The 26,550-nt window shown below is 34.4% G+C and overlaps 2 protein-coding genes across 3 annotated transcripts in view; one reads left to right on the forward strand and one right to left on the reverse strand.

Annotated features, from left to right (window-relative positions):
- The window catches only part of LOC306874923 (gamma-glutamyl hydrolase-like), a 50,217-nt gene extending 39,306 nt beyond the window's left edge, over nt 1-10,911 (forward strand). The window contains exons 7-9 of the mRNA XM_079425255.1: nt 8,643-8,733; nt 8,970-9,107; nt 9,237-10,911. Coding sequence (XP_079281381.1) covers nt 8,643-8,733; nt 8,970-9,107; nt 9,237-9,358 — 351 coding nt within the window. The 3' untranslated portion in view covers nt 9,359-10,911. The remainder of the gene's footprint in view (nt 1-8,642; nt 8,734-8,969; nt 9,108-9,236) is intronic.
- On the reverse strand, nt 9,458-26,030 carry podxl2 (podocalyxin-like 2). Of its 2 annotated transcripts, XM_079425207.1 has the most exons (9): nt 25,683-26,002; nt 20,882-21,142; nt 18,296-18,466; nt 16,212-16,897; nt 15,209-15,283; nt 12,676-12,832; nt 11,578-11,639; nt 11,293-11,472; nt 9,458-11,109 (listed from the first exon to the last, which is right to left on the reverse strand). In XM_079425207.1, the coding sequence occupies exons 1-9, from the start codon at nt 25,714-25,716 to the stop codon at nt 10,891-10,893; spliced, it is 1,845 nt and encodes a 614-aa protein (XP_079281333.1). In that variant the 5' UTR covers nt 25,717-26,002; the 3' UTR covers nt 9,458-10,890. The 2 variants fall into 2 exon arrangements, with proteins under 2 accessions (XP_079281333.1, XP_079281334.1); XM_079425208.1 differs by lacking the exon at nt 18,296-18,466 and having other exon boundaries at nt 25,683-26,030.
- Between the last annotated feature and the right edge of the window lie 520 nt (nt 26,031-26,550).

A 26,550-nucleotide genomic window follows, 5' to 3' on the forward strand; every position in this document is an offset into this window, starting at 1 on the left:
ATGTTTACATTTTCACTTTTTTAATTCATTTTGAGGAATACTGAATCTGTTTTTGCCCAAGTAAGATGAGTAAATGCATGTTCACATTTAATTTTTTTAATTAATTTTGAGGAATACTGAATCTGTTTTTGCCCAAGTAAGATGAGTAAATGCATGTTTACATTTCACTATTTTAATTCATTTTGAGGAATACTGAATCTGTTTTTGCCCAAGTAAGATGAGTAAATGCATGTTTACATTTCAATTTTTTAATTCATTTTGAGGAATACTGAATCTGTTTTTGCCCAAGTAAGATGAGTAAATGCATGTTTACATTTCACTTTTTTAATTCATTTTGAGGAATACGGAATCTGTTTTTGCCCAACTAAGATGAGTAAATGCATGTTTACATTTCACTTTTTTAATTCATTTTGAGGAATACGGAATCTGTTTTTGCCCAACTAAGATGAGTAAATGCATGTTTACATTTCACTTTTTTAATTCATTGTGAGGAAGTAAGATGAGTAAATGCATGTTTACATTTCACTTTTTTAATTCATTTTGAGGAATAATGAACCTGTTTTTGCCCAAGTAAGATGAGTAAATGCATGTTCACATTTCACTATTTTAATTCATTTTGAGGAATACTGAATCTGTTTTTGCCCAAGTAAGATGAGTAAATGCATGTTTACATTTCAATTTTTTAATTCATTTTGAGGAATACTGAATCTGTTTTTGCCCAAGTAAGATGAGTAAATGCATGTTTACATTTCACTTTTTTAATTCATTTTGAGGAATACGGAATCTGTTTTTGCCCAACTAAGATGAGTAAATGCATGTTTACATTTCACTTTTTTAATTCATTTTGAGGAATACGGAATCTGTTTTTGCCCAACTAAGATGAGTAAATGCATGTTTACATTTCACTTTTTTAATTCATTGTGAGGAAGTAAGATGAGTAAATGCATGTTTACATTTCACTTTTTTAATTCATTTTGAGGAATAATGAACCTGTTTTTGCCCAAGTAAGATGAGTAAATGCATGTTCACATTTAATTTTTTTAATTAATTTTGAGGAATACTGAATCGGTTTTTGCCCAAGTAAGATGAGTAAATGCATGTTTACATTTTCACTTTTTTAATTCATTTTGAGGAATACTGAATCTGTTTTTGCCCAAGTAAGATGAGTAAATGCATGTTCACATTTAATTTTTTTAATTAATTTTGAGGAATACTGAATCTGTTTTTGCCCAAGTAAGATGAGTAAATGCATGTTTACATTTCACTTTTTTAATTCATTTTGAGGAATACTGAATCTGTTTTTGCCCAAGTAAGATGAGTAAATGCATGTTTACATTTCACTTTTTTAATTCATTTTGAGGAATACTGAATCTGTTTTTGCCCAAGTAAGATGAGTAAATGCATGTTTACATTTCACTTTTTTAATTCATTTTGAGGAAGTAAGATGAGTAAATGCATGTTCACATTTCACTATTTTAATTCATTTTGAGGAATACTGAATCTGTTTTTGCCCAAGTAAGATGAGTAAATGCATGTTTACATTTCAATTTTTTAATTCATTTTGAGGAATACTGAATCTGTTTTTGCCCAAGTAAGATGAGTAAATGCATGTTTACATTTCACTTTTTTAATTCATTTTGAGGAATACGGAATCTGTTTTTGCCCAACTAAGATGAGTAAATGCATGTTTACATTTCACTTTTTTAATTCATTTTGAGGAATACGGAATCTGTTTTTGCCCAAGTAAGATGAGTAAATGCATGTTTACATTTTCACTTTTTTAATTCATTTTGAGGAATACGGAATCTGTTTTTGCCCAAGTAAGATGAGTAAATGCATGTTTACATTTTCACTTTTTTAATTCATTTTGAGGAATACGGAATCTGTTTTTGCCCAAGTAAGATGAGTAAATGCATGTTCACATTTCACTTTTTTAATTCATTTTGAGGAATACGGAATCTGTTTTTGCCCAACTAAGATGAGTAAATGCATGTTTACATTTCACTTTTTTAATTCATTTTGAGGAATACGGAATCTGTTTTTGCCCAACTAAGATGAGTAAATGCATGTTTACATTTCACTTTTTTAATTCATTGTGAGGAAGTAAGATGAGTAAATGCATGTTTACATTTCACTTTTTTAATTCATTTTGAGGAATAATGAACCTGTTTTTGCCCAAGTAAGATGAGTAAATGCATGTTCACATTTCACTATTTTAATTCATTTTGAGGAATACTGAATCTGTTTTTGCCCAAGTAAGATGAGTAAATGCATGTTTACATTTCAATTTTTTAATTCATTTTGAGGAATACTGAATCTGTTTTTGCCCAAGTAAGATGAGTAAATGCATGTTTACATTTCACTTTTTTAATTCATTTTGAGGAATACGGAATCTGTTTTTGCCCAACTAAGATGAGTAAATGCATGTTTACATTTCACTTTTTTAATTCATTTTGAGGAATACGGAATCTGTTTTTGCCCAACTAAGATGAGTAAATGCATGTTTACATTTCACTTTTTTAATTCATTGTGAGGAAGTAAGATGAGTAAATGCATGTTTACATTTCACTTTTTTAATTCATTTTGAGGAATAATGAACCTGTTTTTGCCCAAGTAAGATGAGTAAATGCATGTTCACATTTAATTTTTTTAATTAATTTTGAGGAATACTGAATCGGTTTTTGCCCAAGTAAGATGAGTAAATGCATGTTTACATTTTCACTTTTTTAATTCATTTTGAGGAATACTGAATCTGTTTTTGCCCAAGTAAGATGAGTAAATGCATGTTCACATTTAATTTTTTTAATTAATTTTGAGGAATACTGAATCTGTTTTTGCCCAAGTAAGATGAGTAAATGCATGTTTACATTTCACTTTTTTAATTCATTTTGAGGAATACTGAATCTGTTTTTGCCCAAGTAAGATGAGTAAATGCATGTTTACATTTCACTTTTTTAATTCATTTTGAGGAATACTGAATCTGTTTTTGCCCAAGTAAGATGAGTAAATGCATGTTTACATTTCACTTTTTTAATTCATTTTGAGGAAGTAAGATGAGTAAATGCATGTTCACATTTCACTATTTTAATTCATTTTGAGGAATACTGAATCTGTTTTTGCCCAAGTAAGATGAGTAAATGCATGTTTACATTTCAATTTTTTAATTCATTTTGAGGAATACTGAATCTGTTTTTGCCCAAGTAAGATGAGTAAATGCATGTTTACATTTCACTTTTTTAATTCATTTTGAGGAATACGGAATCTGTTTTTGCCCAACTAAGATGAGTAAATGCATGTTTACATTTCACTTTTTTAATTCATTTTGAGGAATACGGAATCTGTTTTTGCCCAAGTAAGATGAGTAAATGCATGTTTACATTTTCACTTTTTTAATTCATTTTGAGGAATACGGAATCTGTTTTTGCCCAAGTAAGATGAGTAAATGCATGTTTACATTTTCACTTTTTTAATTCATTTTGAGGAATACGGAATCTGTTTTTGCCCAAGTAAGATGAGTAAATGCATGTTCACATTTCACTTTTTTAATTCATTTTGAGGAATACGGAATCTGTTTTTGCCCAACTAAGATGAGTAAATGCATGTTTACATTTCACTTTTTTAATTCATTTTGAGGAATACGGAATCTGTTTTTGCCCAACTAAGATGAGTAAATGCATGTTTACATTTCACTTTTTTAATTCATTGTGAGGAAGTAAGATGAGTAAATGCATGTTTACATTTCACTTTTTTAATTCATTTTGAGGAATAATGAACCTGTTTTTGCCCAAGTAAGATGAGTAAATGCATGTTCACATTTCACTATTTTAATTCATTTTGAGGAATACTGAATCTGTTTTTGCCCAAGTAAGATGAGTAAATGCATGTTTACATTTCAATTTTTTAATTCATTTTGAGGAATACTGAATCTGTTTTTGCCCAAGTAAGATGAGTAAATGCATGTTTACATTTCACTTTTTTAATTCATTTTGAGGAATACGGAATCTGTTTTTGCCCAACTAAGATGAGTAAATGCATGTTTACATTTCACTTTTTTAATTCATTTTGAGGAATACGGAATCTGTTTTTGCCCAACTAAGATGAGTAAATGCATGTTTACATTTCACTTTTTTAATTCATTGTGAGGAAGTAAGATGAGTAAATGCATGTTTACATTTCACTTTTTTAATTCATTTTGAGGAATAATGAACCTGTTTTTGCCCAAGTAAGATGAGTAAATGCATGTTCACATTTAATTTTTTTAATTAATTTTGAGGAATACTGAATCGGTTTTTGCCCAAGTAAGATGAGTAAATGCATGTTTACATTTTCACTTTTTTAATTCATTTTGAGGAATACTGAATCTGTTTTTGCCCAAGTAAGATGAGTAAATGCATGTTCACATTTAATTTTTTTAATTAATTTTGAGGAATACTGAATCTGTTTTTGCCCAAGTAAGATGAGTAAATGCATGTTTACATTTCACTTTTTTAATTCATTTTGAGGAATACTGAATCTGTTTTTGCCCAAGTAAGATGAGTAAATGCATGTTTACATTTCACTTTTTTAATTCATTTTGAGGAATACTGAATCTGTTTTTGCCCAAGTAAGATGAGTAAATGCATGTTTACATTTCACTTTTTTAATTCATTTTGAGGAAGTAAGATGAGTAAATGCATGTTCACATTTTACTTTTTTAATTCATTTTGAGGAATACGGAATCTGTTTTTGCCCAACTAAGATGAGTAAATGCATGTTTACATTTCACTTTTTTAATTCATTTTGAGGAATACGGAATCTGTTTTTGCCCAACTAAGATGAGTAAATGCATGTTTACATTTCACTTTTTTAATTCATTTTGAGGAATACGGAATCTGTTTTTGCCCAACTAAGATGAGTAAATGCATGTTTACATTTCACTTTTTTAATTCATTGTGAGGAAGTAAGATGAGTAAATGCATGTTTACATTTCACTTTTTTAATTCATTTTGAGGAATAATGAACCTGTTTTTGCCCAAGTAAGATGAGTAAATGCATGTTCACATTTCACTATTTTAATTCATTTTGAGGAATACTGAATCTGTTTTTGCCCAAGTAAGATGAGTAAATGCATGTTTACATTTCAATTTTTTAATTCATTTTGAGGAATACTGAATCTGTTTTTGCCCAAGTAAGATGAGTAAATGCATGTTTACATTTCACTTTTTTAATTCATTTTGAGGAATACGGAATCTGTTTTTGCCCAACTAAGATGAGTAAATGCATGTTTACATTTCACTTTTTTAATTCATTTTGAGGAATACGGAATCTGTTTTTGCCCAACTAAGATGAGTAAATGCATGTTTACATTTCACTTTTTTAATTCATTGTGAGGAAGTAAGATGAGTAAATGCATGTTTACATTTCACTTTTTTAATTCATTTTGAGGAATAATGAACCTGTTTTTGCCCAAGTAAGATGAGTAAATGCATGTTCACATTTAATTTTTTTAATTAATTTTGAGGAATACTGAATCGGTTTTTGCCCAAGTAAGATGAGTAAATGCATGTTTACATTTTCACTTTTTTAATTCATTTTGAGGAATACTGAATCTGTTTTTGCCCAAGTAAGATGAGTAAATGCATGTTCACATTTAATTTTTTTAATTAATTTTGAGGAATACTGAATCTGTTTTTGCCCAAGTAAGATGAGTAAATGCATGTTTACATTTCACTTTTTTAATTCATTTTGAGGAATACTGAATCTGTTTTTGCCCAAGTAAGATGAGTAAATGCATGTTTACATTTCACTTTTTTAATTCATTTTGAGGAATACTGAATCTGTTTTTGCCCAAGTAAGATGAGTAAATGCATGTTTACATTTCACTTTTTTAATTCATTTTGAGGAAGTAAGATGAGTAAATGCATGTTCACATTTCACTATTTTAATTCATTTTGAGGAATACTGAATCTGTTTTTGCCCAAGTAAGATGAGTAAATGCATGTTTACATTTCAATTTTTTAATTCATTTTGAGGAATACTGAATCTGTTTTTGCCCAAGTAAGATGAGTAAATGCATGTTTACATTTCACTTTTTTAATTCATTTTGAGGAATACGGAATCTGTTTTTGCCCAACTAAGATGAGTAAATGCATGTTTACATTTCACTTTTTTAATTCATTTTGAGGAATACGGAATCTGTTTTTGCCCAAGTAAGATGAGTAAATGCATGTTTACATTTTCACTTTTTTAATTCATTTTGAGGAATACGGAATCTGTTTTTGCCCAAGTAAGATGAGTAAATGCATGTTTACATTTTCACTTTTTTAATTCATTTTGAGGAATACGGAATCTGTTTTTGCCCAAGTAAGATGAGTAAATGCATGTTCACATTTCACTTTTTTAATTCATTTTGAGGAATACGGAATCTGTTTTTGCCCAACTAAGATGAGTAAATGCATGTTTACATTTCACTTTTTTAATTCATTTTGAGGAATACGGAATCTGTTTTTGCCCAACTAAGATGAGTAAATGCATGTTTACATTTCACTTTTTTAATTCATTGTGAGGAAGTAAGATGAGTAAATGCATGTTTACATTTCACTTTTTTAATTCATTTTGAGGAATAATGAACCTGTTTTTGCCCAAGTAAGATGAGTAAATGCATGTTCACATTTCACTATTTTAATTCATTTTGAGGAATACTGAATCTGTTTTTGCCCAAGTAAGATGAGTAAATGCATGTTTACATTTCAATTTTTTAATTCATTTTGAGGAATACTGAATCTGTTTTTGCCCAAGTAAGATGAGTAAATGCATGTTTACATTTCACTTTTTTAATTCATTTTGAGGAATACGGAATCTGTTTTTGCCCAACTAAGATGAGTAAATGCATGTTTACATTTCACTTTTTTAATTCATTTTGAGGAATACGGAATCTGTTTTTGCCCAACTAAGATGAGTAAATGCATGTTTACATTTCACTTTTTTAATTCATTGTGAGGAAGTAAGATGAGTAAATGCATGTTTACATTTCACTTTTTTAATTCATTTTGAGGAATAATGAACCTGTTTTTGCCCAAGTAAGATGAGTAAATGCATGTTCACATTTAATTTTTTTAATTAATTTTGAGGAATACTGAATCGGTTTTTGCCCAAGTAAGATGAGTAAATGCATGTTTACATTTTCACTTTTTTAATTCATTTTGAGGAATACTGAATCTGTTTTTGCCCAAGTAAGATGAGTAAATGCATGTTCACATTTAATTTTTTTAATTAATTTTGAGGAATACTGAATCTGTTTTTGCCCAAGTAAGATGAGTAAATGCATGTTCACATTTAATTTTTTTAATTAATTTTGAGGAATACTGAATCTGTTTTTGCCCAAGTAAGATGAGTAAATGCATGTTTACATTTCACTTTTTTAATTCATTTTGAGGAATACTGAATCTGTTTTTGCCCAAGTAAGATGAGTAAATGCATGTTTACATTTCACTTTTTTAATTCATTTTGAGGAATACTGAATCTGTTTTTGCCCAAGTAAGATGAGTAAATGCATGTTTACATTTCACTTTTTTAATTCATTTTGAGGAAGTAAGATGAGTAAATGCATGTTCACATTTCACTATTTTAATTCATTTTGAGGAATACTGAATCTGTTTTTGCCCAAGTAAGATGAGTAAATGCATGTTTACATTTCAATTTTTTAATTCATTTTGAGGAATACTGAATCTGTTTTTGCCCAAGTAAGATGAGTAAATGCATGTTTACATTTTCACTTTTTTAATTCATTTTGAGGAATACGGAATCTGTTTTTGCCCAAGTAAGATGAGTAAATGCATGTTTACATTTTCACTTTTTTAATTCATTTTGAGGAATACGGAATCTGTTTTTGCCCAAGTAAGATGAGTAAATGCATGTTCACATTTCACTTTTTTAATTCATTTTGAGGAATACTTCAAGATTCAAGATTTTTATTTGTCACATACACAATTATACAGGATATAACCAGCAGTGAAATGTAGATCAGGTCCGCTCCAAGGACAGTGCAATTATAAAGTATACAGATATTAAAGAAAAGAAAAGTAGAAAAAATAAGAGAATAAAATAAAAGATAAAAAAATATAAATATATATATGAATGTGCAAAACGTTGTACAGGGTATTTAAATAGCAGCAATATGAGGTAGAAAAATATGATGAATTTTATGAATTAACAATTATGAATACTAAATCTGTTTTTGCCCAAGTAAGATGAGTAAATGCATGTTTACATTTCACTTTCTTAATTCATTTTGAGGAATACTGAATCGGTTTTTGCCCAAGTAAGATGAGTAAATGCATGTGCACATTTAGTCTAGAACTAAAGTAAACATCATTATACACCGCACACAATACCTCTGCACTTACTCCCTATTTCTCTCAACATGGGGACATGAGAGATGTCAATCAATAAATGGGAAAACTAAATAACTGTCTTATGTGAAAAAATTATTCAGATATTTTATTGTAAATTTAAAAGTAATGCATTGATTTCCTAGTTACTTGAAAAAAGTTAGCTGATTAAGCAACTCAAGGTACTTGTAATCCCTTATCCCCAACACTGCAGATCATTCAGTATTTTTTTCGTTCTTTTCTGAGTTGTCTAAACATGATTTGTTCTTACAGAATTACAGTAGCAATGCCAAGCTTAAGCGTTTTTATCGAGTCCTGACAACAAACACAGATGGCAAGGAGGAGTTCATTTCCACCATAGAGGGTATGAATGCTACAGAACATCTTTATGTGTGTGTGATGTAATCCATCATTCAGGCCGTCCCACCGTCAGCTGTTTTTCATTAAATTGAATTCACCCATAATACCGTGCTGTAGTAAGCTAACTGGTCGGTTTTACATGTAGATGTTGATTTGTTCAAATTTTCAGTAAGTGATCTATGTAAATAATTACGTTTATATACTTGCATGTTTCATCAACCTCTGTCGTTTATCCTGCAGCATATCGATATCCCTTCTATGCTGTTCAATGGCACCCAGAGAAAAGTCCATTTGAGTGGATTGAGAAAGCCGGTATGGTGCACACGCTCTCAGCCATCAAAGCCACTTTCTACACTGCCCACTTCTTTGTTTCTGAAGGTTGGTCAACTGCAATATGAAGTTGAGAAACTCTCGTCTTGGCTTTCGTTAAAACCCTCGAAAAATGTCAACATTATAGTCTTTTTGACCACTTAATTTATGCGTTTAATTGCTAATTTTCTTTTTCAGCAATGAAAAACCATCATCGGTTTTCTTCTCAAACTGAAGAAGAAAAAGCTCTCATTTACAACTACCAGCCAGTCTTCAAAGGCCTGAACAGCATCTTTCTTCAAAATTACTACTTCGATTGAGTGTTCACACTATTCATTGTGGCAGATGGTAGCCTAATTCATTCACTACCCAGTAGGGGCAGTCCAAACTTAATGGTGCGTTTAAGAAGGGTCGGACAAGACTTTTCAAAACATTTATTTTGCTTTTTTAAGAGGTGGGATAACATAAAATTACCAGAAAAACAACAAGACCTAAATCTCTTTACAATCAGATACATAAAGCGGTTTGAGGTACAAAATCAAAATGGAAAAAGTGCAAATTTGCTAATAGCTCTCGTACCAGGACACAAAGGTACAAAACAGAAGCGTTCAACACTGGAGTCAAACTCTCCTAAGTCAAGGCTTTATAAACCAACAAAAATGCATGTAGGCTACTAACCATTTAAATCTGTTAAACATTAACTGTTGACTTTAGCTAAATTGTGTACAATCAGTTGACCCCTGACTTGTGCATAGACTTATACTACACTGTTTCATGCACTTGAAATGAATAAAGAAAAGCCTTTCTATGGCGACAATTAAGATTGTTCTTTGACACATAGACTGAACCATAAACAAGATAATCACTGTGATAGCTAATTTGACACTTTTTTTAACTTTGCGATTAAAAGATTGAACAACTTCAATGCGCACTGGAAACATTAAAGAAATCCTTACCTAGCTATATTAAAAGATTCTTTTGTAAGGAGAATCTTGTTATGCTTTGGAGGCCATTGGTGCTGAGCAACGTTAAAGGTGCCATAAAAAACCTTAACAAAAGCCAGTACAGCGCAGCCATTCCGATGCACAATAAAGGAGCATCCAGCATTCAGCATGTAAAAACACAATATGCAGCCTGCTTAAATACTTTCATTGAAATAAGTAAAACCGAGAATGACTGATTATAGTGTATTGTGTCTACATCCTCGAGAAAAAACATTGGTACAATCTCGTTATCTGTCAAGTACACTACTACTGTTTTTTTTTTCTTCTTCCTGTAATTCACCCAAAAATGAATTTAATTTAGTCATTTAACTACCTTAAAGCCGTTTCAAACCTGTATGCCATTTTTCCATGAAACGAGATTTTAAGAATCTTTAGTTCCGTACAAAAATGTTCCACCATTGGTCATCGGTATCTTACAAAAACAAACTACTGGAATTTATCACACGCTTTTTTCCTCTTGGTTGTGGTCACTATGAACCGTTTTGTTTACAAAATTCTCTTCTTTTTTTTTTTTTTTTGGTTCCACAGAAAAATAGCAGAAAATTTGGAACGACGTGAAAAATACATAAATGACATATTTCACATTTTTGCAAGAAACCACGTTCCAACACATTTTAAATGATGATTGTTTGACACATTTGATTTAAATCAGTTCTGCACTGAAAATTGTCCCATATCATACAAGTCGCATTTTAAAGCACTTTTTAGTGAATTTAGTAACGCAGATAAAGAAAAACGTTATAGGCGCCAAAATACATCACATTTTATACAGCAGATGTTTCGAAAAAGCTTGAACATGTTTTGTGTCTTCATAGTCTGTAATGCCATGCCTGATTGTTTTCCCGGGATTAAAGGTGCGTGTCTTCCTCTTGGTTGTCTTCCTCGTCTTTCCCGGGCTTATTGACGAGCACGTGCCAACCGCTTCCCCCGTCCCCACCCCCGCCCACCGTCACCCCATTGGCGCTGTGTTTCTTCTCCTGCATTTCTGATTGGCTGTCGTTTGCTACGTCCAGTGTGGGGTTGTCATGGCAACCGTTCTCCACAAAGTTCAGTTCCTCACCTCTCGACTTCGGACGAAAAGCAGAAGAGACAAAACCAAAGACAAACAGTAAATCGATTCGAACTCGACACGTCATTAAGAGAACGTTGAGGTTAGTAATTAGAATTCGAGATGCGCACGAGTTCTGTTGACAGCAATACCACAGAACATTTGGGTTTTTTGTTAAGCAAACACCATATCAAAGACCTACCATGTTTTTGAGTTTGGGTAAACGACGCTGCCAGCAGATATAGATGATTCCAGACGCAATAATGAGCACACAAACCGATCCGATGATCACTAGAACCACAAACAGCTTCCCGTAGTCGCTACGCGTCTGACTGGGCCTCGAGTGGCACGTGCTCACGGTCGAATAATTCTGAATTCCAATCTGAAAATAAATAATAATAATACAATTTCAATAAATGCTAATTATAAATTATCCATGTTACATAAATTAATTGATTTATTATTATTTGTTGCATTACAGTCTCACCTCATATAGACCTCTTCTGATTTCCCCTAAGATTGGCAGGACGTCTTTTGGAGGGATAATTTCTTCAAACAAAAGACAATATTAAAAGAAAATTAGACTAAAATATTATAGAAAGTTTTTTTTCAGAGTTAATTTAATAAAGAATTACGTTACATTTTTCACGTTAGTAAAAAACATTTTTTTGTAGCCTATTTTAGGACCATTAAGATTTTTTTTTGCATTGTGACATTTAAAAAAAAAAGACAAATAAGCACATTTACCCCTAAATTTTCAGTAATGCGATCCACAAAATGATTCTATCTGAACACACTTTTTAAAAGTAAATTAGCATAAATCATATTCAGTACAAGTATAACACTTTATTTTACAGTGTCCTTGTTACACGTTACATGAACTTACTATAGTATTAAAAATAAATTATACATACATACATGCAATAACTGATAATTGAACACTTTATTTTATGCGTTACGCTATTATAATAACAATAAACTATACATAATTACATGCAAGTAACCCTAATCCTACCCATGCAGTAAGTACATGTAGTTAATTAAAATTACTCAGTACTTAAATTGCACTGTAACAAGGACACCATAAAATAAAGTGTAACTCCCTAATCCTAACCATATAAGTACATGTTATTAATTAACATTACGGAGTACTTAAATTGCACTGTAACAAGGACACAGTAAAATAAGTGTAACCTATTTTTTTTTTTTTCGGTAATAAGAATTAGGGACACAATGGGCTTCACTGTCATGATAAATATGTTAGAATGCAAAGCATCTTAAACAGGTACCAAAACAGTCCTCATTTTCTTAATGCAAAATATAATTACTCATTTTACTCTTTTGATTTTGCGAACACGACCTCAAACAAGTCTTTGTCAGGCTGTGCAAGATTCGCCTGAGTAGATACAACATCTCACTAATGCACCGCACAGAGATGCGAGAGATAATACGTGCTATTTTTATCCTTTTATACAGAGCATGAAATGAAAAGCCAAATTACTAACACCTTTCATTTAAACAATGAGCCTCACATTACATGTGACCACAGAGGCCCTGAGTGTGTGTGTGTGTGTGTGTGTGTTACCCTGCTTGCTAGCTAAAGCCATCAGGAGTTGGTGGTCCTGCTGTGTGGGTTTGCTGAGGAAAATAAGCCAGGAGCCTTGTGGGATGTTCATCTTTCTGGAGAAAGTGTTTTCCAGCATCTCCAGGAGTCTGTCGCCGCTCTCCATGCGAAACTCATCCTGTGAGACACACACAAGACAGAAACCATCACTAAAATGTGTGTATTAATTGTTTTGTTTTTTTTCATTGTCACCAAAAACTGTGTATGCAGGGATATAAAATTCAAAATGAAAGATATCATGAAAAAACACGAAACTCTGCAGTCAATAAATAAATACAATAAATTATGTGGAATTTGTCAGAAAATACACATTGAAATGTAATACAGAGGACAAATTGAAATATATGAAATACTGTGAAAAACATCTAATGTTGCTAACAATAAATAAATACAATAAAATGGGAGTATAAATGTGCACAAAATGCATTTATGTAAAAATGAAATATATTTCAATGTAATACAGTGTGAAAAAAAACGGTGTAATCTATAAATAAAGTGAATGTAAAATATGAACATGAATAAGCTATAAACGATTTGTCAGAAAAATCCACCCAGAAATTAATATAGCAAACAAAATTAAAAAATGAATATATGATCATGTAATATGAATGTATGAATGAAAACAATAAATAAATACAATAAAATGTTCACAAAATGTATATAGTGGACAATATAGTGGACAAAGTATTAAAAACATCATAAAATGGTGTAATCAATACAGTACAAAATACAGTAAAATGTGAGCATAAAGTTGCATTTATGCTAAAAAACAAATGAAATGTGTCGAAAAACACACCTTGTAATGTAATATATTGCAAAACAAAATCAAATAAATATATGATTATATAATTATATATGTTTAAGCGTCATGAATAATAAAATGGGAGTAAAAATGAAGTAAATTTATGTAAAAATTCAATACATAGTGGGCAGTATAAAAAAGATAAATGCATCATAAAATAATGTAATTCAAATAAAAATAGACTAAAATATGAGCATTATGAGATGTAAATTGTATTTATATAAAATAGAATTAACATGGAATTTGTAAGAAAATACACCTTACTGTAATACAGCAAACAAAATCAAGTAAATACATAATGATGATATAATAAAACACCTATTGATGATTGAAAGGAAAAGGAAAATATTATTTGAAATGAAATATGGGGCCAAATCAACGCTCTCCAGAGACAGAGAACCAGTGAACCAACAGTGCGTTGTCTGTTACGGAGACTTCATGTCTAAGATGTTTCTCCACCTCAGTAACAGACACGCTCTGACCAGAAACAGACAGGCTACAGAAATCAGTTTTCCAGGTCATTCACGGCGAGTGCTGAGTCATTCAGACGGAGACTCCGAGCTCTCGTGCAGTGGGCTGGATTGGTTTCTGATCAATGGCTCTGCAGTGCTGCTGCATGGGCTCAAAGCAGGGCCCCATCGCTGGAGATTCAGCAGTTTAGCTCACAGCCGTCAGAGTGCCGGCAGGGGGAAAGTTCTCCACGATCATGCTGCAATTACCTGGCACTGGAGAGTTACCGTGGCAACAGACAACCGGCTTCTTTTATCCCGACGAGAACGTGTATGTGCCAATGAAACATCACTGAGTAGCTTTACACAGCAGTGGGATTCAACGGGGAACTGAAGCTGAAGGCTCAGATGTTTCTCCTAAGTCTCTCCTCTAGACCTCCAGAAGAGATCTTAAGAATGTCTCAAACTGTACAGTGACTTGAGTCAAAGACAGTGCTGTTATTGTAAATAAAAAAACATAAGATGTAATGGCCACGAATTAAGGATTACGTCCTTATGACTGATTCCATTAATTACGTCTGAATTCATTCCCACTACTGATTCATTTATTAGATTCCTAATTTTGGTGTGTTGTGGCCATTCTCTCATTTGAACTAACTTAATTAATATAAGGGAACGAATAAGTACAACGTGGCCAAGATTTACTGAAACGAGAGAACAAATAGATCAAGCGTGGCCAGGAATTAATAAATCATGGGAACAAATAGTTAATTCATTGCCACAAATGTATTTTTAAATACAGAAATAGTTGCGCAGGCAAAGTCAAATTTTTGGTCTAATAGGACAAGAGTAACCTTTGAAACACAACATTTGCTTCTGCATTTCGCGGTAACAAGTTCATAAGATTAGGAATCACATTTTCTTTTTTCTTCTCCATAAAGGCCAGAGGATTGTTCAGGCTGCTAATAAAACAAATGTGCTCAGAGCTCACAGTGTGTGTCATTGTTTGTGCTGAGCATCGTTAGTTGTGCAGTCAGCATGTTTCAGAGACAGAGATCTTCCTGCAACGTTCAGCATTTCTGCAGCAGTACGTGAAATAGAGCAGCACATACACCTTAATTAAGAGTAAAACTGTTTTTTATGAAGAAAATGCAAGTGGTTTGCTCATGCAAGAACAATATGTGGTTGGGTTAAGGTTAAATAGAGAGTTCTGGGTTGGGTTTTGTGAAAAAGCTGCACTTACGCAGTCGACGTTGTCCGTCATGTTGAGTATAACGTAGCCCTTTCCGGCAAGGTTGCTCCAGTCGACACAAATCACCTGCACAGGATGAGAAACAAAGAGAGGGTTTTAAAAGCCACTGGATTGCAGTGAATTGTTGCGGTTTAAGCGAAACGCTCGCTGACAACCTGCCATGCTGCCTGGAGAACAAATCTATAAACACATTACTCTTCCAACACAGTCAGATAAATCAATCGTGAAATCATTTTCACGAAGACACGACATATTTCATCCAAACAAACAATTGAGAATTTTATTACAAGAACCACTTGTAGGATTCAAACTTTTTGTCGTTATTTTTGAAAGTTGAAATGATAAAAAGCACATATTACTTCTTACCAGTGCTTTTATTGTTGTTAGCTAACATTAAAACTATTAACGGTTATTTTTGGTAACTGCAATTCGAAAGCTGACATAATATATAGAAATTAGATGAAAAACTGAAAATTAAAAACTTAAGAAAATGAAAATTAGAAATGTTGTCTTGGCACGTACTGAAATAAATATGTTTAAGATGAACTACCAAATATTACTACAAGTGAAACTGAAATAAGAATAAATTAAAGCTTAATAGAAATATAAAAAATTATCAAATTAAAAACAATTACTAAAACTTGAGCTAAAATAAAAACTGAAAATATGAAGATAAAAGCTAGTATCATATCATGATATACTTTGCTATCTAATAATAATATAATAATAATGATAATACATTTATATATATATATATAATTTCTTAATTTTTCATTATTTAGATAAGATAATTTAGATAATTATCTTTAAAGATAATTTTATATATTCACATATAAATATATTAAAACAAATAATAATTCTATATTATTCAGTGGTACATAGCAGAGAGAATCTACTGCTGAATTCTGAAGGTCTTAAAACTTTTTTTCTACTTCACTGTGTTTGAACATAGAATAAATGTATTATTATATTGTTATTTTCTGCCACTGAGTACCTGCTCGGCCTCCTGGGACAGCTCTGAGTCGTGCAGCTCCGTTTCAGCGAGATATTCGGTGCCGCCGTGACGAAGCTCCGCTCCGTCCTCATCCTCAGTTGTGGTGAGTGGCGCCCCCTGCCAGGCGGTTTCGGTAAACACCACGGGCGGCAGCTCTGAAGCGGGGGAGGACGAGGGTCCGGTTGTGAGCGGCGTGAGGTACCGCCATTCGTCCTCTTCCTCCTCATCCGGTTCAGTGGGAAAAACCACTACCTCTTCCTCGTCCTCATCTTCCTCAGAATCATCCTGGTGTGGTTCGTCGGGCTGCAGTGGCTCCCGGCTGGGCAGGGGCCCGATTTCAGGAGCCGTGGGCGCTTGTGTTACCACATGGCCCCTCTCGTCATCAAACGGGTCGTTGGACGTCAGGCGCCTGTCAGGCCCAGCTGTGGCCTCTGGCTGGCTCTGACGGGCGAGTCCGAGGATGGGGGGCGTGGCTGTGGAGTGGGTGTGGTCTTCGGCACCTGCGATTGACGGCCCGGAGGAGGGGTGGAGAGGGAAGCCACTCGATTCTGAATCACTCTCCCACTGCTCCGGGTCGATGGACTCAGTCGTAGGGATGAACAATGGGGAAGAAAAATTCATCTCAGTGGGCTTTTGGCTCAGAGAAAGTGGCAAAGATGTTGGTTCTGGGGATGAAGGGCTGTGATCTATGAGGAAATAAAAACATTTCGAAGACATAAGTCAAAGTACACATACGCTACTATTCTAAACTATACTGTGCTAAACTGTCCTAACCTATTCTACATCATGCTTATGCTAAGCTATAATGCTATAGTTTGTATTTGTAGTTGGTTTTTTAAGTTTGTTAGTATTGAGCTTTAGAGACCAACCGATATTGCCTTCATATGACTCAATACCGATTATTTTAAAGTTTAAGTGTGGGAGAACCAATAATTATTTCTTTACTTGTGCTGTTAGACTATATCAGGGTTATTATCATTAACTAAAACTAAAACCATAAAAATTGTTTTGCTAATTCAAGTTTTACAGTTAGTAAAGTTTCTGATTGAACTAAACACAACATCTAAATTCAATCGATCTAAAACTAAAATAAAATTAATGAAAATCTAGAGATTTAAGTACTAATTATACAAATTCTAAAAAAAAACATGAAATTACTATAACGTTTGCTGAAATTAAAATTAAAATAGAAAAATAAAACGATTTCAAAATATTAATAAAAACTAGAATAGTGCATTAATGATACTAAAATTACACTGTACTACTAAAAACATGCTTACCTAATATTTAATGACATTATATATTACAATATTTATTTTTATTGCTTTTATGCATTATATTGATGCTAATTTGTGATATATAAATGGTCGGAAACGTATTTTCTGATTTCTTTTGGGCTACATCTAAACATACATGAACATTTTCTTTAGAGAAACACTATTTATCTATTGTAGATAGATATTATACAACTGATAACCAAAGTTTAAAAGAATGAATATCAGCAGTCCATCTCAAGTGGGATACAGTAAAGTCAAAGATGCCAAAGTCTTGTATAATGTAGTCTTGTTAAAGCATGTACTAGTGTTTGCATAGCATTTAGTTTGTTGAGTGTTAATTATTATTGAGTGTATAATAAACAGGATAGTTTATTATTTTACTTCCTTTTATGTAAAGCACTTTGAATTACCATTGTGAATGAAATGTGCTATATACATAAACTTGCCTTGCTTTGTGGTATAGAGCAAACACTTATTAAGAAAATGTTGTTTTCACAGTATAGTATAGTAGGATATAGTGTAGTAAGATCTGATGGGAGCACACTGTCTTATTCATCTTTCGTTTCTTGAGTACAGCAGATTCGAGCAGCTGCACTGCAGCACTGCACCTGCGTCTGGCACAACACACACATCAGGGACCCGAGAGCTCTCGATCGCAGCCTGATTATTCATGAGACGCACACACTGCCACACTGAGACGTGCTGTAATGAGGAGAGCTATTGTCTAGTGTCAGCAGGAGAGAGCCGATATCTCTATACTTTATCAAGAAAATTATCATAACTGGATGTAATAAAAAAACAGCATACCAGGGACTGTGTGGCAAGCTTTGGCACACTCCTCCAGTGACAGGAAGTTATTGCGATTTTCTCTGCAGCCCCCAAATATAAAGTTTTCGCACTTCTTAGTGATGGGGTTAAAGTGCCAGCGAGGGAACGCCCCACGACAAGGTCCCACATTCTTGGGCATCAGACAGCGCTCTGGGAGCACAAAAACAAACAGATACATGTACTGAAAACTTCTGAAAGCATCTATTAGAGAATAATAACACAACTGCAAATTTGACAACCAGTGTTTCTCAACATCGCCTAAGATCCAGTGGAATCATTCCTCCCTCTGTGAGAGTAGACAGAAGAGCACCAAACCTCATGGATGGATGGATGGATGGATGGATGGATGGATGGATGGATGGATGGATGGATGGATGGATGGATGGATGGATGGATGGATGGATGGATGGATGGATGGATGGATGGATGGATGGATGGATGGATGGATGGATGGATGGATGGATGGATGGATGGATGGATGGATGGATGGATGGATGGATGGATAGATAGATAGATAGATAGATAGGCAAACAGACAGACAGAAAGATAGATAGTCCAAACAAACATATAGATTGACAGAACTGTAGACAGAATTATAAATAGAAAGACAGACAGATAGACTGATCCATATAGATAGATGTCTGTTTATTTCCTAAACAGATAAATGCTCATTTTCCTGGTAAGGAGGTGCAGGCACAGAGCCAGGTGAGACACCTGGAAGTGTCTTCACACACACACACACACACACGCTCTCAGTCATAGTTGTGTCCACCTGTCTCTCCATATGGCTGATCAGTCAAGCCTGTCTGTGGTGTGACACGACGTGTGCGTTACTCATTCAGCAGTGGTTGAGTGTGACAGGCTCTCGTGTTCACGCTCAGATTTACTGCTGTGGCCGCAAATGCACTCATCTTCCATATGTGCGCTTGTGTAAAGCAATTAACCCAACATTTTCAAGTTTGTCTCAAGTTCTAAAGCAGATAGTTGTGTTGTTGTCTTCAGGTCCATGCAGTGCACACATAGAGTCTAACTATTAAAATGTTTCAAAGGTAAACGCGAGTGAGTTACGTGCCTAGGTTTGATACTTAGGATTATGGGTTTGTTCAAATCACTAATATGAGAAATTATAACATTGATGTCTCACTTAGTGTGCAGTGTGAGTGTGCCAGCTGAATCAAGCTGATGTCCACCAGAGAAAATAAAAAAATTCACACTCCTCACGGCAGAAAATCATTGGACAGCTCCGTCCTTCTCTCTGTCTCATTCGCACACACCGGAAACAGGCCACTGCAGTTAGCAGGTGAACTAAAAATAATTCTGTTTTTGGGCACATTAATTCCCAGGCGTTGTGTAGAAAGTGGGTATATTTTCTCTACTCACTGCTGTGAAACATGTCCAAGACCGCATGGTGGACTGAAGAAACATCAATGGAATTGTTAAAGCCGACAAAACTCTAATCAACAAAAAAAAGGGTAAACATCAGGAGGGGACTACAGGTGTCGAGGAAATGACACACGATAATGAGTCCTAAAAGCTGTTGCTCACACCACTTTACATCTCTAACGCCCTCTTTGGCAATCAAGTCATTTTTGCAACTGTCTAGAGGCTGAGTCATACTGAGGTACTGACCTAATATGAATCTGTCTTTGTTGCACAAATTACAGGTGCAGCGTATACTTTTGCAGTCATTTTTGAACAACAATACACAACCAAATTTCAATAGGAAATGAATCGAGTCAATTGTCAGAGCAAATATATTCACACATCTCTTTAATAAATGTCAAACATTTGACTGACTTTTGAACATACTATTGCAACCAAATAATTTAGTAATTAATAACTTTACCGTAATTAAGTCAAATCGTTGTCAGGTCGAATACTGTAAATGAACACCGCTAACTTACAAATGACAAGTACTTGACATTTTTCCAGTCGCGAATATGCAACCAAATTTCATTCATAATTTAAGTTTGTCAGAGCAAATATATTAACACCCCTAGTTGACAAAAAAGACAAGTACTTAACCCATTTTTGCTTGTAAATATGCAACCCAATTTCGTTCACAATTGAATCAAGTCAGATCAATGTCAGAGCAACTATATTTACATTTGGCACACAATTTTGGTTGCGACAAACGAAATATGGTTGTGAAATTATATATAATTTTCAAATATAATATTGCAACCAAATTTAGTTTGTAATTGAATCAAGTCAAAACGTTGTCAGAGCGAATACATTTACATTTCTGGTTGACAAATGACAAGCGCTTGATGCAACCAAATTTAATTCATAATTGAATCAAGTCAAGCTGTTGTCAGAGTGAATATATTAACACCGCCAGCTGACAAACGACAAGCACTTGACCCAATTTTTTTATGTAAATATGCAAACAAAAATGTTTCCGTAATTGAATTAAATCATACCAATGTCAGAGCGAATATTTCCACCCTTGATTGACAAATGAGATTCATGACATCAAAAGGAAAGTCATTTTCTTTATGCCTTATACGTAGCTTGCATAGACAAACTGCGTGAATCATGTTTCGAATTTCTGCTTCTACTCACCATTCATAGCACTTAGGTCAACACTGGTGTCTTTGGTCTCAATATGAGTGTTCTTGCCATCCTCGCTGTCTTCGCTAAAGAACCCGGAGCTCTCCTGTGAACTCTCCATGAAGCCAGGCCTGCGTTCCCTCGAGACCTCATCATGTTCCTCAAGGCCTAAGGGAACATCCAAAACTGGCCCGTGGGAGCGGAGAGGGTTAGGTAGGAGCGCTGGACCAGCACTCAGAACCTCAGCACACACCAGAACCAGGAGAACTGACCCTAAATGAAAGAAAAAGAGATATAATACAGTAAGCTTGCTTTTTGAACTTGGGCTCATTGAATACACAAATCAAAGTCAGCAACAAAGAACCAAACAAACTCATTCACCGCAAATTAATCTTTCTTAATAGCTTCAACAGTGACAGATGGTTTCAAGGATGCATGCATCCATCAAACACTGACTGGAGACATCTTGAGTCCCGGCCCTTATGGACTTCAACCACAGCTGGCTCTGTATCATGGCGGCTTAGCGTTGTCTCTCAAACCACCCGGTCTTATCTTTCCTCGCCCCACCAGGTCACCACAGGATTAGGGTTGGTTTAATCACTGGACAGCCGAAAAAGGCGAAAACTGGGCTGAAATCTGCAACTACTCTTCTGTTGGAGCCAAGTTGGTGTTTAAAAGCCAATTACACAGTTCTCTAATTCTGACACGGCTTTAGTTTTTATTCATGGATCTGTTTAATGAAATATATTCTCTGGCGAGGCTCGGTTTAATTAAGGAGACCAGCAGGCTTACGTCTCGGTGACTCTGGTATTATATTTAGCAAGTGTGTGATTGTGTGGTAATTAACAGGGTGGAAAAACCGGGCACTTCCTGTTCCAATTTATGAATCGATCAACTTCGCCTTCTGGAAACGTTCCAGATATGATGGGAAAACTTGTTGTACAGGCTTGATGTCGATGCTGAACGCCTTTGGTTCTTGGAACCAAATAGATAGTCCAAAATAAGATAGAGCCTAGATTATCAGTGAATAATTACTTTGTGTCTGATCTTAATGCAAAACTATCTGACAACTTCAAAAGACTTGGAATACAATGCACAAGCCATATGGACTTTCATCGTGCCTTTATTGACCTTTTTGGAGCTTGACGATCACTATATGGTCACTGGTCAACAATGGTCATACTAGTGTATTATAAAAAAAAAAAAATTATTACATCATTTAAATTTTTTAGATTCTTTCTAAACATCTACCAACCAGTAAAGCCCAAAAGTGAAATACCAAACACAGTGTCACCTCTATATCTGTGATGTATGTCCTCAGAAAGCGTCAACGTCCCACCTCAGAAGATCCCATTAATTATGTTTGACACAATCTTATTTTGCCTCTGTGGACTCCAGTTTCTGCAAGGCTACTTCTGACCTCGCTTGAACAGCGAATAGAGAATTTGCTGATGCTTAAACCCAAACACGTCTATCTCTGAGGAACGCTCCTTTGCCTTCTGCCCCAGAGATGCTCTCAAAGTTTGGACACACAGTTAGATGGTACATTAATCATAAAAGCTAATATCTCGTTTACAGAGGCTCTGCAGCAACAAACCCTGTCCGGGATCTTTGTACTTGGGGAGTTGGATGAACCAAATGAAACTCAAGAAAAGATGAAACATTTGCGCATAAGCTTATATATAAAAATCTCCCTTTACTCCGTTCTCTGAATTAATAAAAATCTACTTATTTATGCTTATAATTTAATATTTAGTGCGTTTCCTGAGACAAATATAATACCCCAAAGATGTTTCCAACTTTAGGATGAAAATATGGGATATTTGGCCATTTAAGGTCTTATTTCAGGAAGATTTGATGTAGAGTATACAGGTCAAATATATAAATAAAATGGTCAATAACCTGTCTACATCATGTCACTCCAAATAAATACATAAATTAAGCAAAAAATGTTATGAAAATAATGTAACAATGTAAAAAAAATCTAAATGTTAATGAAATATGAATCAGACATGTTCTTGACATCTTTTACAATGCGGTTTTTATATCATAGCTGTCACAACATGACCAGCGCCCACCTGTTTCTGACTGATTTCAGATGTCTTAATATAGTACGCATTCATCCGTTCAGACCAAGACGCCACTATCCTTTGCCATCTGATCCAAACACAGATCCGTCACATAGCAGCTATTGTACTAAATATATGAGCAGTTCAGCCAGCGCCAGTATCATTCTCTCTCAGAAAGAGACGAGGTGCCTGAACACAGAATAAAAATGATTCATAAATCATCAAACACACACAAGCGTGGCCCAATTTAAAGTGTGAGGCACCTGGACTTCAGCAACATTTTGTGAATACATACAGCTGCCAATAATTCCTCTGTCTTAAATCCTCTCCATCTCTTTTCGTTTCCTCTCGGAGATAAAGGCACATCTCAAACGAGCAGCTCAAGTCAAGATGGGCTCAGCGGCGAGATAAATGCTGATGTCACCTGACCTGAATGGGTTTCTGGGCTATGCCAGCTTACAATGCAGCAGTGCCTGTGGGTGTAGGTGGCATCGAGAGTTAGGAGTCAGATTTATAGTCTACAGACTGGCAGCTGCAGGTCTGCAGTGCCTGATACTGCTAAAGAGGGCATGAGTTGCACCATAGTACTGAATGACGACCATTTAAATTGCTCTCCAAATGGGACATATCCAATTAATGATGGTATCAACATGGTATAAACATAATACTGTAACTATAACCTAAATTAAATGACAACACAGAACTTTGGCAAGGTTTACAATATGGTACGCCAAGGTACTTCAAAGAATACCAAGGTATAAGTTCAAAAACATTGTATTATTATACTACTACCTCAAAAACAAGGAAATACTTTGGTGTATACCATGGTATTTACATGGTACTCCAAGAAAATGTAAAAAACACTATGGTATCTACAGGGTAATATTGTTATTATAACCTAAATTAAATGATAGTGCAGTACTTTGACAAAATGTTTACGATATGGTACGCCAAGGTACTTCAGAAAATACCATGATATAAGTTCCAAAACATTCTATTACTATAGTAATACCACAAAATATGGTAATATTTTGATACATAAATATTATAGTATTGGGTGATTTTGATATACTATGGTATCTACATGATAATATTGAAACAGTAACCTAAATTAAAATGGCAGTACAGCACTTTGACCATGACATCAAATGTTTATGATATGGGACGGCAAGGTACTTCAAAATATACCATGGTATAGATTCCAAAAACATTGTATTACCAAAGTAATACCACAAAAATAGGGACATACTTTGATATGTATATCATGAAATTGGGTGATTACCATGGTATTTAGATGGTACTGCAAAAAACATCATGGTATCGTGATACCCATTTTTTCCACAGTTTTATTATAGTAAAAGGGTAGTAACTATTTTTTTATTTTTTGTGTATTGATTATCATTTGGATAACCACAGTTTTGCAAATATGATGGTTAAACTATGGTTAGTGTAGCACAATCATGGTTAATTTGTGGTTACCATGGTTTAACCATGTTTTTTGTTTTTATTTGTAATAAAACCATGGTTCACTTTTGTAAAGGGACAGTAATTATAAAGTAAAAACTAAATGTTAACAGAGTATTTTTGAGATACTCCATGACATCAGTTGTTTATAATGCAGTAATCCAGTGTACTTCAAAGAATATCATAGTATAAGTTCAAAAAACGTTGTATTACCGTAGCAATACCACAAAAACAGCGTCATATTTTCTGATATTTAATTAGGGTAATTACTCCACGACACTGCATTATATATGTAGTACGGTGTTATTTTTGGATATGCTACCACATTTTTAGCAATGCATGTACAATGGTATTTATATGGTAGTCTAATATATCTGAAAGAACATCACAATATATGTTCGTAACAAGACAGTAATACCACGGTAAAGTCTTTTATACCATGATATTTAGACAGCACTCCAAATACTAAGCTTTTATCATACTAGGTTACAAAATACTTAAAGAGGGTGAGCAAATAATCAAATTTGAGTTCAGAGTGAAATGGGGTGTTGAACAGGGACTTGGCTTAAGCCTGAATCTGTGCTGCTAATTAGACTAAACAAACCTGACCTGTCATTGTTGTGTCTGGTCCAGCACAATCTGTCAGCCGTGGCCTCATGGGCATGACCGGCCATCACACACATGGTGTGCCAAACACAATCAGCGTCCACAACAGCTGCAAAATGTTCTTTTCTCAGTTACATGATGAATCATGCTGAAAATCCTGCCTGGACCTGAATACATCAGCTCGGTCTCTAGATGGGGAGGAAAAAGGGGCGTGTGCCCTAATCTGCACTAACAGATCAATAACACAAATATCTGAATGATTTCAATGACTGGACTCTTCATGCTGGGGATGATGACAAGTAAAACACATCAACAAATCATTAATGATCATCTCACAAAATAACAATACCTTTTTTTCCTCATTCATGGTGACAATGAGATGCATATTGCTCTCAGACACAATACAGAAGAGTGTAAATCAAACCTTGTGTACTCCATTACAAAACTAGTGACATTTATCAGTGATTAAATAATCAATAGGTTGGTTTTCATCACACATTAACATTATGAGCTAGAAATATTTTTAAATACATAATTCCCCATATAGTTTAGTTAGTAAAATATCATTTGTACAATACTGACTAATACAATGTATTAGCATTTTTATAAAAAAATATGTTTAAATATTTAAATAAAGCAATCGTTCATGCAACACAAAAAAATACTGAACTCACCAAACATCAGGCACTGGAAAGACGCGACTGACATCTTTGAACGATCGCAGTGAGAAATTAACGCGTCAGTGTTTCAGTTCGTTCTTATGTGCATCACATGTGACTTACTGACCTCAAAGTGCGCTACTGACGAGACGCACTAACAACAATTAATCATCGGAATTAACAAAAGACCAGACGAAGCGCGAGACTGTGTTACTGTGCAGAACTGCAGGGGTGACTGCGAGGAAAACTAGACGGCAGGTTTGTCTGCTGCTCTTGCATTCAATGGATATGCAGCGATAGATGAGGATTTTGGAGGGTTTGATTCCTGGCGCAGTGACTGCAGGCGACTCGCTGCTGCGACGCAGGGTCCTAAAAGCCGCGGGCTTCTTTTAGTATGAAACTAGAATGAACGGCCAGCGATGGAATTCTGACCTTGACCAATCGGAAAACTGCGATTATCATCAATAGCGCAAGTTTCATGCAGTGCATAATCAAACAAACTTGTTTATTAGCGATGTAAAAAAAAAAATATTTGCTGTCCCAAATTTATTTGTTCCCAAAATTAAAGAAAATAAAGGATAACTGCAACATTAAATTTTGGCGCTATATCTCTCAATTTGAATTCCTCTCACATTCTCAGAACTGCGTGGTTTTGAAAGTTCTTAACTCCTGAGTTCACGTTTCACAATTCTATTTTTTTCCACAGCAAGGTAAACTCAGAATTCTGAGGAAGTCAGAATTGGGAGATATAGAATTCAGAATTTATAGTAAAAAAAAGTCAAATTTGCAAAAACTCAGAATTTTCAGAAAATGTTAATAATTTTAAGTTTATTTCTGGGAACTACAAGATATAAACTTGCAATTCTAAGGATTTGTGAATCTT

Source organism: Barbus barbus (genome assembly GCF_936440315.1).
Source record: "Barbus barbus genome assembly, chromosome: 9".
Classification (NCBI taxonomy): domain Eukaryota; kingdom Metazoa; phylum Chordata; class Actinopteri; order Cypriniformes; family Cyprinidae; genus Barbus; species Barbus barbus.

Bases quoted from the DNA above. Each gene is read 5' to 3' on its own strand.
- podxl2 (XM_079425207.1), bottom strand. From the start codon at position 25,716: ATGTCAGTCGCGTCTTTCCAGTGCCTGATGTTTG. The intron at 12,833-15,208 runs GTAAGTGCAGCT...TGTGTCTCACAG, and splicing joins TGACGGACAACGTCGACTGC to GATGAGTTTCGCATGGAGAG. The intron at 11,640-12,675 runs GTAACACACACA...TTTTGTTTGAAG, and splicing joins GGCTTTAGCTAGCAAGCAGG to AAATTATCCCTCCAAAAGAC.